Source organism: Schistocerca cancellata, chromosome 1, assembly GCF_023864275.1.
Source record: "Schistocerca cancellata isolate TAMUIC-IGC-003103 chromosome 1, iqSchCanc2.1, whole genome shotgun sequence".
NCBI lineage: Eukaryota > Metazoa > Arthropoda > Insecta > Orthoptera > Acrididae > Schistocerca > Schistocerca cancellata.
The window spans coordinates 78326198-78340983 of record NC_064626.1 but is presented as its reverse complement, the minus strand read 5'-3'; the positions used below and the strand labels follow the sequence as shown (position 1 = coordinate 78340983).

The 14786-nt window shown below is 37.3% G+C and overlaps 1 protein-coding gene across 1 annotated transcript in view; it reads left to right on the top strand.

Moving 5' to 3' along the window:
• The window catches only part of LOC126174882 (glutaminase kidney isoform, mitochondrial-like), a 187895-nt gene that overhangs the window by 12889 nt on the left and 160220 nt on the right, over positions 1-14786 (top strand). Inside the window, exon 5 of the mRNA XM_049921699.1 lies at positions 6095-6222. Within this exon, the coding sequence (XP_049777656.1) occupies positions 6095-6222 (128 nt within the window). The remainder of the gene's footprint in view (positions 1-6094; positions 6223-14786) is intronic.

The following is a 14786-nucleotide window of genomic DNA, read 5'->3' as shown; positions in this document are numbered from 1 at the left end:
AATTAGCAAGTAAGGAATGATAAAAATCAGGGAAAGGTAACAATGAATACTAAGGGAAACACAAGATGGAAGGCATGTGTAGAAGATCTATATGGTTCCAACTAATAACCGAAATGATGAAAGCAACATAGAACTTAACATCACAGATGTATTTCAACACTTTCACAGAGCTTAAAGCCAACAGATACACTTGCTATCAGCAGCAATGACCCTGGCCAACACAACTCTGCCTCATTGCTGCAGTGCCCCCATGCAAAGCTGTGGCCATAAACACACACAGTTAAGAACTGAGAGCCTGTCCTAGCTTACGCTACTCTACACTGTCTCCTTTCATGTTGCTAGTGCCACTGCACTGTAATTCACACATCTAGGCACAACTAACACTCTGTGGAGTACATAGGAACTATGACAGAACCACAATGGTGTGCAAAGCAAATTGCTAGAGGAGGAAACCAAGTGGCACAAGCTCTCTTCAAAAGTGCCATGGACAAGATCTTATATGTCACTGAAAAGATGGAGATACCTCTATAATTGTTATGATCAGTTTTCTTCTCTCTTTTTATTTATTTATTTAGGATCCATGTCATTGTACAAACGATACTGGACTTTTACATAGTGCACGTATTAATGCTGATGTTCATTCTGACAGTACACTGTTTGAAGTCCAAATTTTGTTAATAATTTCCATTAGACATAGAAAAATGTTGTCACTAAAGTTTTTCTGCAGTTCAGCAACTATATTGTCTTCTCCTGATCCTTTGCTACTCTTAAGTTGTTTTATGATTTCTATGATTTCCTCTTTTGTTGGTGGCTTTGAGTTTGGTTGTATCTGGAATAAGTTATCAAAATGAAATTCTTCATTTTGGTTGATAACAGCCATGCAGTTCTTTAAAGTAGTCCACAGGTATTCTGCAATTCTTGTTGTTATTATATGCAGTCTTCCATGTTTTTGGGTTTATGAATTGTAAATTTCGTGATGTGCACTTCTTTAAACTATTTTTGAATGCTGTATAAAAGTTCCTTTCATTGTTAAAATGTGATTCAATTGAAGTTCATTGCTCTTTTATATGTTGTATGCTGATCTATTTGAGATCTTTTGATGCATATTTCCTTGCTTCTATAAAAAAATTTCCTGTTCTTATCATTTTTATTTGCATTCCAGATGTTCCAAGGTCATTGTCTCTTTATAAATAACTCATTACAATTATGATTCCACCAGGCATGCTTCCATTTCCTTTTAAGAGCGATCGTTTCCTTTGCAGTGTGAATAATATCTTTTTGAAGTTGTTGCCAACATTTAGATATCTTTTTTCCAACTGCATTTTATAATTATTGTCTTTAGACAACTTACGCACATCAAACCATTTGGGTTGGTATTGATTCTTTTTTATAAATATTACTCTAACCTTGGATTTAATGATAGCCAGTGATCTGAATCTGAACTGTTGCTCTTGGCAACATTTACAGTGACACCCTCCTTGTCAAAATGTCTGCTTATAGCAAGCAACATGGTCGAATTGTTTTTCATCACAAATTGGATTTGGTGACACCATCTAATTTGTTTTCTAGAATGGTTTTTGCAGAATGTAAACTGCAGATCTGATCATAAGGGTGGAGGGGTGGCAGTCTATGTACACGTTAAAATATAGGGTATCATTCCATGGTCTGCAAACAAATGTACAGAAATGCTGTTTGAAGCTGCAGCAATACAGACACCATATAATGGGGAACAGTGTATGACAATAGGGCTCTACATATTACCAAACAGTCAGATAAATGGATTTCTAAAAAGTTAGAATTCCTGTTAGATAAGGCTAGCAGGGAATTCCTTACATAATTGTAGCAGATGATCTAAATATTAACACACTAAAAGACAACTCTTATACAAAAGGAGCTTTCAAGATCTGATTAAAACTTATGGACTCAGTGTAGCAGTAGACAGCCCCACAAGATGCTGTAAAAATACAGAAACATTAATAAATCATGTAACCACTAATATACCACAGAGCAGGTAGACAGTACAGGTCATATACACAACCTTGAAGACCACTATGGGGTATTAGTCAAATTAGAGGCAATGTAGGAAGGCCAGAAAAAAGTATTTAAAGAGTTTAGACAAACTAAGTAAAGAAACATAGATAAGCTGAAAAGGCTATTGGAAACCAAAGAGTTTAATGAAGTATACTTCACAGAAAACCTAGATAAAGAATGGGAATCATTCTGCAATACATTAGGCCATTACATAGATGTTGCATGTCCATTAGTACGTAGGGAAATAACTGAGAAGTGTAATAAAAACTGGATCATAGTAGAGGTAAAAGGGAAGAGGTGAAAAGTATGTATGAAAATTGTTGGCTAAGGCCAGCCCAAGAATATATGGATGCATATAGGGAAAAGAAGAAATCATGCATGAAACTGATAAAAGAAACTAAATCGACATATTATGAAAACAAGATCGCAATCTCAACAAGTAATACTAAGACCATATGGTATCTCATAAATGATGAGAGGAAAGGTGCAGGTGTGCAAAACACTGATAACATAATGCTTGAGGTAAATGGGAGGCAACTCAGGGATCACAAAATATCAATAGTACTTTAAACAAACATTATATTGAAGTTGTGGAAAAATTAATAAATCAAAATTATACTTCCAAAATAAACACAATAAACATTCCATATGAGACAAAATGCTTATTCTTTATCCCCACTAATGAATCAGAAATTGTAAAAATAATACATAGTGTAAAAACAAAAAACCACTGAGGGATTATATGGTACATCCACTAAACTAATTAAATGCTGTTTTCAGTGTGTAGCAAAGCCGTTAGCCTAGCTGATAAGCTTATTGATAGAAAAAGGAATATTTCCAATGTGTCTGAAAAAGTGTAAAGTAATCCCTGTATATGAAGGAAGCTGCAAAAAAGACCAAGGCAATGACAAACCTATAACTATTACATCTGTACTTTCTAAAATAATAGAAACCATAATAAAAGACAGGATATTAAATTTTGTACAAACATGCAATATTCTCAAGATGAACAACATGGGTTCAGAAAGGGCGAATCTACCAAAACAGCATAGCTTGTAACTAAAGCATTTGATGAACAGAAGAAAGTCTGTGGTATGTTCCTGGACCTACCTAAATCATCTGATTATGTATGCCATTACATCCTGTTAGAAAAGCTTCGTTGTTATGGTATAAGAGGGAAAGCAGTTGACATCATTAAATCATTTTTGGAAAATAGAAAGCAGTGTGTAGAAATAAACAAAAAGTGAAAAATAATCTTACAAATGTCTTTTCAAATTTTGAAATGTTAAATATGGGATTCCTGAAGGATCCTTCCTTGGTCCACTACTTTTCATTCTGTATGTCAATGATATGACCAAAACAGTATACGATGGTGTGGTCATGTATGCAGATGACACTTAATTTGTTGTTACCAGTTCTACAATAAATAACCTGCAAGAGAAGGCTTCACTAAATATGAAATATTTAGTGAAATATTATTTCAGGGGAAACACTCTTTTTATAAATGGAAACAAAACAACATGCGAACAAGAAACACACTGTAGACAACATTAGTGTCAGACTTGGGAGACCCATGCTGAAGAAGACAGACAGCTATAAATTTCTTGGTGTAACAATGGATAGGTATATGGCATAGGAGAATCACATAAGGAACATTTCCAGCAAAATAGGTTCAAGCATATTTCTGATGAGCAAAATGTATAGGTCAGTAAATACACATACTCTACAAACAATGTACTGTGGACTAGTCCATCCCCACCTCTCATATGGCACCCTGGTTTGGGAAAATGCTGCAATTGTACATACACAAAGAGTATTAAGATTACACAAGAGAGCTGTATGATTCACTGCAAAAATATCATCTAGAGAATCCTGTAGAAATAAATTCAGGGAGCCAAATATTTTAACAGTAGCATCAGTATCAATTATCTACTTAAAAACTAACTGCACTGTACTGCTAAATGAAGAATATCATGAACATAATACATGAAGAAAAAATGACTATCACATAGAAGGAAGTATGCTAAAATTAACAAAGACCCTGTAAATTCCAGATGCATAATATACAACAGTTTACTGCAGTCTATAAAGATGATAGAAAGTATGCCTCTTTTTAAAAGAAAATCAAAAAGACATCTGATCAATATTCACTCTTACAGTGTTAAAGAATATCTTGAAATAAAAAAAACAATAGTGTCTCAGTGTACATTGCAAAGGGAAACAGCAAGAAATATAAAAATGTGTGTAGAATCACTTCCGGTATGTAAGATGTACAATATAAAATATTGTGTCAAAATGACACTGCTGCTGTCCTCTACTTTTTCTCTGTTTTCTTGGTGGCACTGAAGACTGAGGAGTTACAGAAAAATGAACTACATTATCATTGGTACCTTTCATAATGTACTTTTAATGAAATTTTTTGTAAAAATTCTATTATATACCCTTTTGTATCTAGAAAATATGTGTAACAGTCAGATTATAAATGCAATGATACGTTAACTGATATATATATATCACTGTATTTTTGCTATGTATATGTAAGCTTAATTAATACATGTCTTGTCCATATCTTTGTAAGAAATGGTTCATGGACAAATAAAGAACATGAGTTTTAGTACTATGTAATGCTGTCTGCAGAAGCTTAAGAGTCTTTCTCCATTTGCATTTGCCCTTTTATGTGCAGGAAATTTTCTCCTGTTGATCTGTGCTCATTTTTTTGCCAGTTTGTGCATTAAAGTCTCCAGCTAGTAACACTGTTTTCTTTTTGTTTTTTTATGGAATGTGATCCAGCGTGTTTGACACATTTTGTTGAAACTTTTCTGTTTCCTCTTTCTGTGTCCTGTTTTTCTCATTTGTTGGAGTACGTTTATTTAAAATAGTGTAAGCTTTATTTGATGCTTTAAATGACAGTGTGAAAAGTCTTTCACAATTGTTATAAATTCTATTATTGAGTTTAATATGTTTTTGTTTACAGTCAAATCTGTTCCAAATTGACGTGCATTATTCACAACTCTCTTTCCTGTCTTTCTCTTAGGGATCCTGAACTCTTCTGTATCAAAATGATGTTCATCAGTAAATCTATTTTCTTGCAGTGCTGTTATCATTACCTTTTTTCCAGTTTGAGCTACTGGAGATAGTGAACATGTGTGCATTAGGCATGCTTGCTTCTATGAATGAATGTGTGTGTGTGTGTGTGTGTGTGTGTGTGTGTGTGTTACCATTTCTGATGAAGGATAAGTCTGCAAGTGGATGTGTAAGTGTCTTTTGGTTAAGGCCTTTCTGCAGATTAATGTGTTATCTTATGGTAAGCAGCAATCTATCATGTCCTTACATTGTTGTTATTAAAGTTAACTTTTCTTGTTTTTAAACAATGAATTTACATTAAAAGTGTTTAGGTAATTTACGTTTCTTTGTTTGAGTTTATGGATTTGTTATTTAAGGCAGATTTCAGAATGCTCTGTCTCACTTTTTGCACAATATTGTGCTTCCTTTTTATTTCCTGGCAAATGGCTGATTGGGTGTTTGGAGGAGTAAAATCTTTTACAAACTGCATCTCCATTGTTGATTGCTTGTTGAGTTAGAGGAACAAGTCTCAAAGATACTGCTCAGGGTAGCTAGCATTGAGGATTATGTTTTCAGCTGCATCTCTGGTGAACAGAGTTTTTACCTTGTGTTGCTGCTTCTTCTTCTATTTCCGCCTTTACAAGATTCATTCTTCTTACCATTGAAGTATTCACTGTAATCCTAGCAGGGAGCCCTTATCTGAGCCAACTGAGCACTTGTTTGTTTTATATGGTTATTACTCCTCCCCCTTCTCCTTCCTCACCACTTGCGTGATGAGATGCCAGGCTTTGGTGCTTGGGACCAGCATAGCAGAGTTTCAGTATTATGTAACACAAAAGTTTATTCAGTTATTATAAATTAGATGGCTGTTCAGAAAAATGGTTGAGAAAACGAAACTACCATCTATATTTTTACTTTGTATGAAACCTGATATAATTTGTACAAACAGTTTGTTGGGTTACATCATGTATGTATCATATCTACTTACATTTTTTTCCAGGTTGCAACATATATTCCAGAACTTGCCTTAATGAATCCTGATTACTGGGGTATTGGTCTCTGTACTGTCGATGGACAAAGATTTTCATTGGGAGACTGCACCATACCTTTCTCTCTCCAGTCATGCAGGTATGTGCAAAAATACTAGAATGTAATGTGAGGAGAATAGATACACACTCACACTCAGGGATATCAGAGAAGGGGACAATGCATTAAACATTCAGGAGCAAAGAAGAACCTGTTAAAAAGTGAATAATGTAATATTGAGGATGACTTGAATAATTTGGATGCAATGACCTTACATACAAATGTGACTTTTGTCAATATTATGCAGTGATATTATTATCATGAGGTTAGTGAAATGAGAATGAACTGATGGCTGCTGACTTCAGGGTAAATATGTATATTAGTACTTTTGCAGTCATGATTCATGTACAGTTTTATAGCCATCTTAAAATAAATATTTTAAGATGGTTGTAAAGCTGTTCATGAAGTATGACTTTACAGCAAAGAGAAATATAAAGTAGTAGAATTCTATTTGAGACTATGAAGAGGGTGAAAATGATTGTCAGATCATGATGCACAATTAGCCATACTAAATGACAAGCCAAGTCACAATGTCATTTCATCATGAAACATTTAATAAAGTGAATAGATGGTATGAAATTTCAGGGAAACCTTATGGGGAGCAGGTGGTAGTGATGTGTATAATGTGGCAGATGTCAACCTTGAATTTAATATTTTTAAATGAAATTTTATCCATCTTTGATAGCTGTTTATTTTCAAAAAGCAATATGATAAGACACCAAAAAACATCAAAAAAGCTATAGGCTGCAAAATGAATCAAAATGTCTTACATAGAGGTGGAAATTACATGAAATTGTTAAAATTAAGAGATATGAAAATTTTATTTCATGTAATAAGAAATATTGGACAGTATTAAGGGCAGTAATTAAACAATAAAAAATGGTTCCCTCTGTACTTCTGTTCATATCAAATGCAGTAACCTTTGAGTACCTGCATTTTTACAACTGTCATCACTTCCTCACCAAACATATTATTCCTATATAGTCCAGCCACCTATTGATTGTTTATCTTCAGAAACAAGAATTCCCTTGCCCAGTGTGCTGAAGGTCTCTGTACTGCCTTCACAGGCAGGATCTGTCCTCCAGACCTAGTCCACAAATAGATTTCCCCATGCAATATCCTCATATGCCCCCAAAGGTGTTTTTACACCTGTGCAACTTTCTATGCATGCTAGGTGCATGTGGCCACTGCACAAAGATTCAAGGATGCACATGCACCAGTGCAATGTCATGCACAGCTCTGAATTGTAAACAATGGCCACTGTACCCCATCTCAGATGCTGGACACATGCAACAGTTGTGCACCTGTCTGTGGTTCCCTCCATTTGGTGTTTTGTTTTACTACGTGTCACTGTTAAAAGTTCCAGTTTTTCACATGCTTTCAAATTTGCCTTTATGTTAGCACTTAGGCTGAGTGTCCTAATGAGAAAAACGTGGAATTTGAAAAGTATTATCATACATTTCTTTTTTCTGGATGGTTCATTCTGTGAATTATAAAGACAGAATAAAGGTAAATAACTGGCTACTATTCATCGCAAATACGAAAAATCTGTAAACAACAACAGCAAACCTGAACAAATAAAAAAATCCTTCTTTCACATCTTTGATGAATAAGCATTGAAGAAGATGAACAGTGTTATGAAAAGGACAGATTGCTATTCACTATACAGAGGAAACATTGAGTCATAGATGGCACAATAAAAGGACTGTCAATTATTGATAAAATTATTGAATTGGATGGATAAAAAATATACTCACCAAGCAGTGGCAGAGCACAGACACACATAAAAGACTGTTAAGATTAGCAAGCTTTCAGAGCCAGTGGCTCCTTCTTCAGGCAGAAGGGTTGAAGGGTAAGGAAGAAGATTGAAGGAAAAGGACTGGAGAGGTCTAGGAAAAGGGCTAGATTTTGGGAAAATCACCCAGAACTGTGGGGCAGGGGAGACTTACCATATGGGATGAGAAGGAAAGACTCAACAAAAAGACTGATATACATTTTAAACTTCGGCCAGAAGGCCTTCTGATGAAGTAGAAAAAAACGCACCATTCACACATGCACAACTCTCACACACATGGTCACTGTCTCTGGCTACTGTGGTTGGACTGAGTCATAACTACACCTGATGGGACCATTAATCTGGTGGTGGGATGTAAGGAAAAGGCATGGGGCAGGGATGGGGAAGGATAATAGCAAGGTGGGTTGGGGGAAGGTATAGAGCTGCTTTTGGGACCTTGCAGGGACATGGTGGAACAGGGTAGAGCTCCTAGATGCAGTTGTGAGGTTTGGGGAGGGGTGGTGAGGGGAGAGGAGTGGAAAAGTAGAGAAGAAGGATAAAAGGACTAATGGATGTATTGGCAGAATAGAAGGTTGTGTTGTGCTGGAATGGGAGCAGGGAACAGGATGGGGAGTAGCAAAGTTTGAGGACAGGGCAGTTATGGGAACATAAGACATATAGTGGAGAGAGTTCCAACTTATGCAATTTAGCATTGCAATTTGGCATTGCTAGGAAGGATCCAGATGGCTCAGGCTGTGAGGCAGCCATTGAATTTAAGCACATTGTATTGGGCAGCACGTTCAGTGACCGATTGGTTCAATAGTCTCTTGGCTCAACTGTGTAGGTAGTAACACACCCTGCAATATATCCTACTTTCCCACAACATCCCTGACCTCAGCCTTTACCCTTAGTTAGTCCCTGTCCTCCTCTTACATATCCCCTTGCCTGTTTTCACTCCAACACTGACCACCCTTATAATGTGCCAACACTGTCCTTTTCTTCTTCTCTCCTCACCATTTTCACACCTCTGTTGCCTCCAACCCATCACCGCCCCCCCCCCCCCCTCCTCCTAAACACCAGACTACAACTAGCAGCTGTGTGCCATGCCACCAAGTGCCTGCACACTCCAACCTTCCCTCTCCACTCTGATTTCCCCCCTCCGTGCTCCCTTGCCTCCTCCTTACCTCTATCACCCACACCAGACTGCTGTTCCCATCAGGTGCAGTTACAGCTCAGTCCAGCCAAAGTGGCCAGAGACATTGATCATGTGTGTGAGTTGTGCTTGTGTGGATGTATGTGTGTTTTCTGCTACAGGAGAAGGCCTTTCAGCCAAAACCTTAAAATGTATAGCACTGTTTCTGTTGTGCCAGTCTGCAACTCAATGCCTCCTCTATATGGTGAGTAGTAATCTATCCTTTTCATAATATTGTCAGCATGACCATGTCTTTCTTTATGATTCTGTGATGCAGTACTTTTCTTCTATGTACTGTACTGAAATTTCTAGTAATTTTATTGCTAGCTGTTGACCATCTTACTCAAATAAAGTAGTAAATAATGGCTTTGTATCTAAATCATTGGAGGTTGTTGGGTTAAAAAACAAATTCTCAGTTGCTATACCACCAATCACCATAATGAATTTTGCTGTGCCAAATTATCCAAAGGGGGATACCAAAATTTTTAAGTGTCTCACAGAAGGCAAACAGTTATGTCTCACAAAGCATGATTCTCCACTTAGATCAGGGTCAGGTTACTGTTCAAGTAGTGTCAGTCCAAAAAGGAATAACCTGTTAAACTGTTCTTGTATCAGTGTACTTATTAGAAGAGCTAAAAACAGTACAGGTATTGGGAGACATTGAACTAGCAAAGTACAACAAAAAGATTAGAAATGCCAGTAACAAAAGCTCTGTGTGTTTTCCATCAAAACATCAGTGGCGTCAGAAGAAAATTGGAACCTCTAAATGCTGAAATAAATGACAATGAATTTATAAGTTATGCTCTTTTAAATACAGAGTACCACGTCAAATCAAACAGTGGAGAGCTCAGACTTCTGTTGAATTTTATCCTACTTTGTTTTTGGGTAAAACAAGACACAAATTGCCAGAGGGATATGTTCAAGAAAGAGAGAAAATTTCCATCTGCATCATATCTTCAATAAATCTCTTCCCAGAATTGTTTTTGTAATTTCTCTCTAAACATGAGGATCACATAAAATTCAGAATGGAATAACAACTATATTATGATAAGGATAGATTCCTACTTACCATACAGAAGAGATGTTGAGTTACAGACAGGCACAAATTAGCACTTGCAGCAAGCTATTGAGAACTATTAAGAATAAAAGTGGAACTGCAATTTTCATTAAAACTAAGATAATATTTAAATTCTTCATCATAATTCCTAGTTTGTGTATCTCCACTCTTAAGTCTATTGAACTGAAACTACCACAAATGATATGTCAATTGTTGTGTTGGCAGTTAACAGGGCTCCTGCAGGGAATATGTGTATTTTTCTAATCCAGATAGAACAACGTTTGAGCCAGATACAATCCAAAACTAAGAATTTAGTTGTTGTGAGAGATTTCATTATCAGTTTGGAAATTTGAAGTTGGAATCTGAACAATATTGTGAAAAGGATAGATTGCTACTCACCATGAGGATATGTTTAGTTGCAGACAGCCACAACAAAAAGCCTGTTACACATAGAGCTTTCAGGCAAAGCCTTCTTAAGAAAAGATCTTAACTGAAATTGTGTGTGTGTGTGTGTGTGTGGGGTGGGGGGGGGGGGGGGAGGGGGGGGGAGGGAGCTACAGCAGCTTATGGAACTGTACAACCTAACGGCAGCAATAAACTTTCCTGATAGAGTAACAAGTAACCGTAACAGCCTTATTAACAATGAATCTGCTCACCTCCATAACTGAATGTTCAGCACAGCCTTGCATTGAGCCCAGGTTCATTTCCCAGATGGTTGGAGATGTTATCCACTTGGAGACTCAGTGCTGTGTTGTCATCATTGTCATTGATGTGTAAATCACTGAAGTGGTGTCAAATAAAAGAACTTGTACTAAGTGGCCACACGAACCCAGATGAGGTCTCTGGCCAATAATGTCAAGTGAGCACACCCTATTGACAACATATGCACATTGACAGAGGCAACAGCAGTGGTATCAGTGTAAGTAAAATCCTCAATGAACCATCAGATCAGGATGGACAACTGCCTACAGTAAATTACATCTACTTGTGTGATAAGGTTAAATAATACTTTAAAAATTTCAGGCCAGTCAGTAATGATACCCTAGAAAACTTCAACATTTCCTTTCAGCAGAACAACTTGATCCCTTTATATATGGAAAGGAATCTTCATGATAAATTTAGTATGTTCTTTGATGAGTTTGTGTTATAGTCTGAAGTTTTATTAGAAATCCTGGATTACTAGAGGGATCAGAATTTCCTGTAGGAAAAAAAAAGTTATGCGAATCACAACGGATATATGATGATTCCATGAGAAAGCAGAACTATTGACTATACTGTAATATTCTGAAAAGAATCACTAAAAACACCAAAAGTCTGTACACACATCTGAAAATGACAGCTCCAACAACAAAGCAAAAACCAGCAGGTTATAAAAAGGGAGAGTGGTGAAACAGTAGAGAGCATACCCGGTATAGAAATAAGTCATGGTGGAAATACAGAAAAAATACTGAAGACACTGCTAATATTTTCAGCAGACATTTTTAACAACTGCAGAGAAAACTGGTGCAAAGGTTTAGTGAACGAAATGATACACCTTCTCTGTAAAGCGAACAGTGGCAGAGTCAGTCCGATGCTGTAAGTCATGTCAAAACTAGTGAGATCAAGAAGAGAATCAAAGATATGAAAAGAAAATGTCGTCTTGGGATTGATAATATTCCCATTGGAATACTTGGGCACTGTCAAGTTTACATAAGTGTAGTTCTGTTTTATACATTTAATGAATACCAACATCAAGGTACTGTCCCACTGAGATTAACATATATTGTGTGAAACCAGTTTACAAGAAGGGTGAAAAACCTAATGTAACAAACTACTGCCCCTCATTCTTGCTAAAAAGTTTTTCTAAGGTCCTAGGAAATCTGATGTATAGGAGAACTGTTGATCACTTGAACAGCTCCAACATTTTCAGTCAATGTCAGCTTGGGTTCCAGCAAGGTCTATTAATAGATGATGCCATTTTCTCTTTCTCTGAACAAATTCTGCGATCTCATAACAGTAAATTGGCACCAGTCAGAGTCGTATGTGATCTATCCAAGGCTTTCAACTGAGTAAAGCACAAAATTATTTTAATAAAACAGAATTCTGTGTATTAAGTGGAATATTGGAGGTGTATGTTAAGTATTAACTAACAGATAGAAGCAGAGGGTAACAATTACTGACAAGAATTGATTTCCAGCTTCATCTTCATTGTTAGCTGCAACAGGCAGGAGACGTGCTTTGTTGGTGGTGCAGATTTTAGCAGTTTTGACCAAGATAAACTCAGGCTACTGTATGCTTCTTTTGCACACCATTGTAGACGTGTGCACAGAATCAGCTAAGTGAAAAATTGCATGTTTATGTGTATATAAAAGCCGATTTAGGAATTTTCCTTTGTGTGAGACCATGTGTACAGGATTCATGCATGCAGGTATGAAGTAGTAGATTTGCATATTTTACTTTTCACATTGCTTCTGCACAAAACTGTATTTTCATAAGTAACCGGTTCAAGCATTTTGGATGCGTACCCTAATTTATCTCGTAGCAAATCAGTGTCTGTCATTCACAGTTCTGCAAAAGAACACATCACCCCTGAGTTTAATTGTATATCCACACAAATAAATGTGCGTATTTGCGAATTATAGGAGGCTACCATGGTCCTTTGTATAATCTACGAGCAATCTGCAGCAAATCAGTGTTTGTGATTTAGTTACTGTAGCAGGTGTTCTAACTAACATTTTGTGTTATATCTAGTTTTTCCTTAAAGAGGAGTAGCCTTGTACACTATCTGCATTTATCATAAATTAACACTGCTTTCCAGTTTTCAAGCAACTACAATTAACGTCAAAACATTGTAGGAAACTAGGGATTTTTATCACAGGTTTTTGTGTTGCCTTTATAGAAATCACTTTTAATGTGTTTTTGCTTCAGTTCTTATAGGGAATTAGCAACTTAGACTAAAAGATAACCAGGGGGCTTAATTTACAGTTATTTGTTCACTCCCTTGTAATGCGTTGTACTATCCAAAATGCAGCCCCGCTGTGAATGCTGTTCTCGAACATGTGGTGAATTGGTTGACGTTCATAAGTAGCTGGAAATTGTCCTGACTATTGTCAAATGATAGGCTGTGAATTGGGCTGTTGGAAGACATTTGGGGAAAACTGTTTTGTCTGGTGTCAAGAGGAGGCAAATGGAAAAGGGTACGGGTCTATTAATCATCGGCATTTCAAATGTACAGCAAATGATGCTACCCCTTGTGGAAATGACAGCAAGGGCGAGAAAAGGACAGTAGGTGCACTCAGTGTGTATGCCTGGAGGTCTCATTAAAATGTTGAAGAGGCTATTCCAGCAGCCATTGGGGGAACAAGGTGCAACTGATAGCAGATTGTTGCACACATTATAACAAATGATGCCTGTTGTATGGGCTCCAAGGTCATACTTGAGTCATTCCAGTGACTGGCAGAAAAGGGTGAGAAGACCAGCCTCCTGCATGGAGTTTCAACGAAGCCCACAATTTGCAACATTGTCCCCAGGAGTGATCGTGGACCTTTGGTTCTGAGTCAAGTGGAAGGACTGAACCAGAGACTTAGAAGGTTCTGTAATACACTAGGCTGGGACTTCTGAACTGCGTTGTAGGTTTGAGAACTGTAGGGTTCCTCTAAATGGGTCAGGTGTGCTCTAACATCAGAGGCTGCTACTCAGGTAGCTGACTGTGTTTGATGATGATGATGTTTGGTTTGTGGGGCGCTCAACTGCGTGGTTATCAGCGCCCGTACAATTACCCAATCTTTGCTCAGTTCAATTTCGCCACTTTCCTGGATGATGATGAAATGATGAGGACAACACAAACACCCAGTCATCTCGAGGCAGGTGAAAATCCCTGACCCCGCCGGGAATCGAACCCGGGACCCCGTGCTCGGGAAGCGAGAACGCTACCGCGAGACCACGAGCGGCGGACACCAGTGTAAGACTGAAGGAAATGCCTGCCACTGGTGGGAGTATCAAAATCCTAATGGTAAGCTACCGAAGCATTCACAACAAAGTGCCAGGGTTTGAAGCGCTCATGGAAAGCACTGAAGCTCACATAATACGTGACAAAGAAGGTTGGCTGGAACCTGAAATTGATAGCAGTGAGATTTTAGGCAAAAATTTGAGTGTATATCGAAAGGATAGGCAAATGGGAAATAGAGGTGGTGTATTTGTCACAGTAGACAATAAACTTAAATCCACTGAGATAGAAATTGAGGCTGCATATGAGATTGTTTGTTCAAGACTCAGTATCAGGAGTGGGCATAAAATGCTAATTGGATCCTTCTATCACCCACCAGACTCACCTCCTTATGTAACTGAAAACTTCAGAGAAAACCTCAGCTCAATTGTTGTACGTAAGCTCCCCAACCATACTGCAATCATTGGTGGAAACCTTAATCATCCAACAAATAAATGAAAAAATTACTGTTTTGTTAGTGGTGGGCATGATAAGACATACTATGAAACATTGCTAAATGCCTTCTCTGAAAACTACCTTGAAGGAATAGTTCAGTATCCCACCCATGATAGAAATGTATTGGATCTACTGGCAACAAATAGTCCTGACTCCTTTGAGG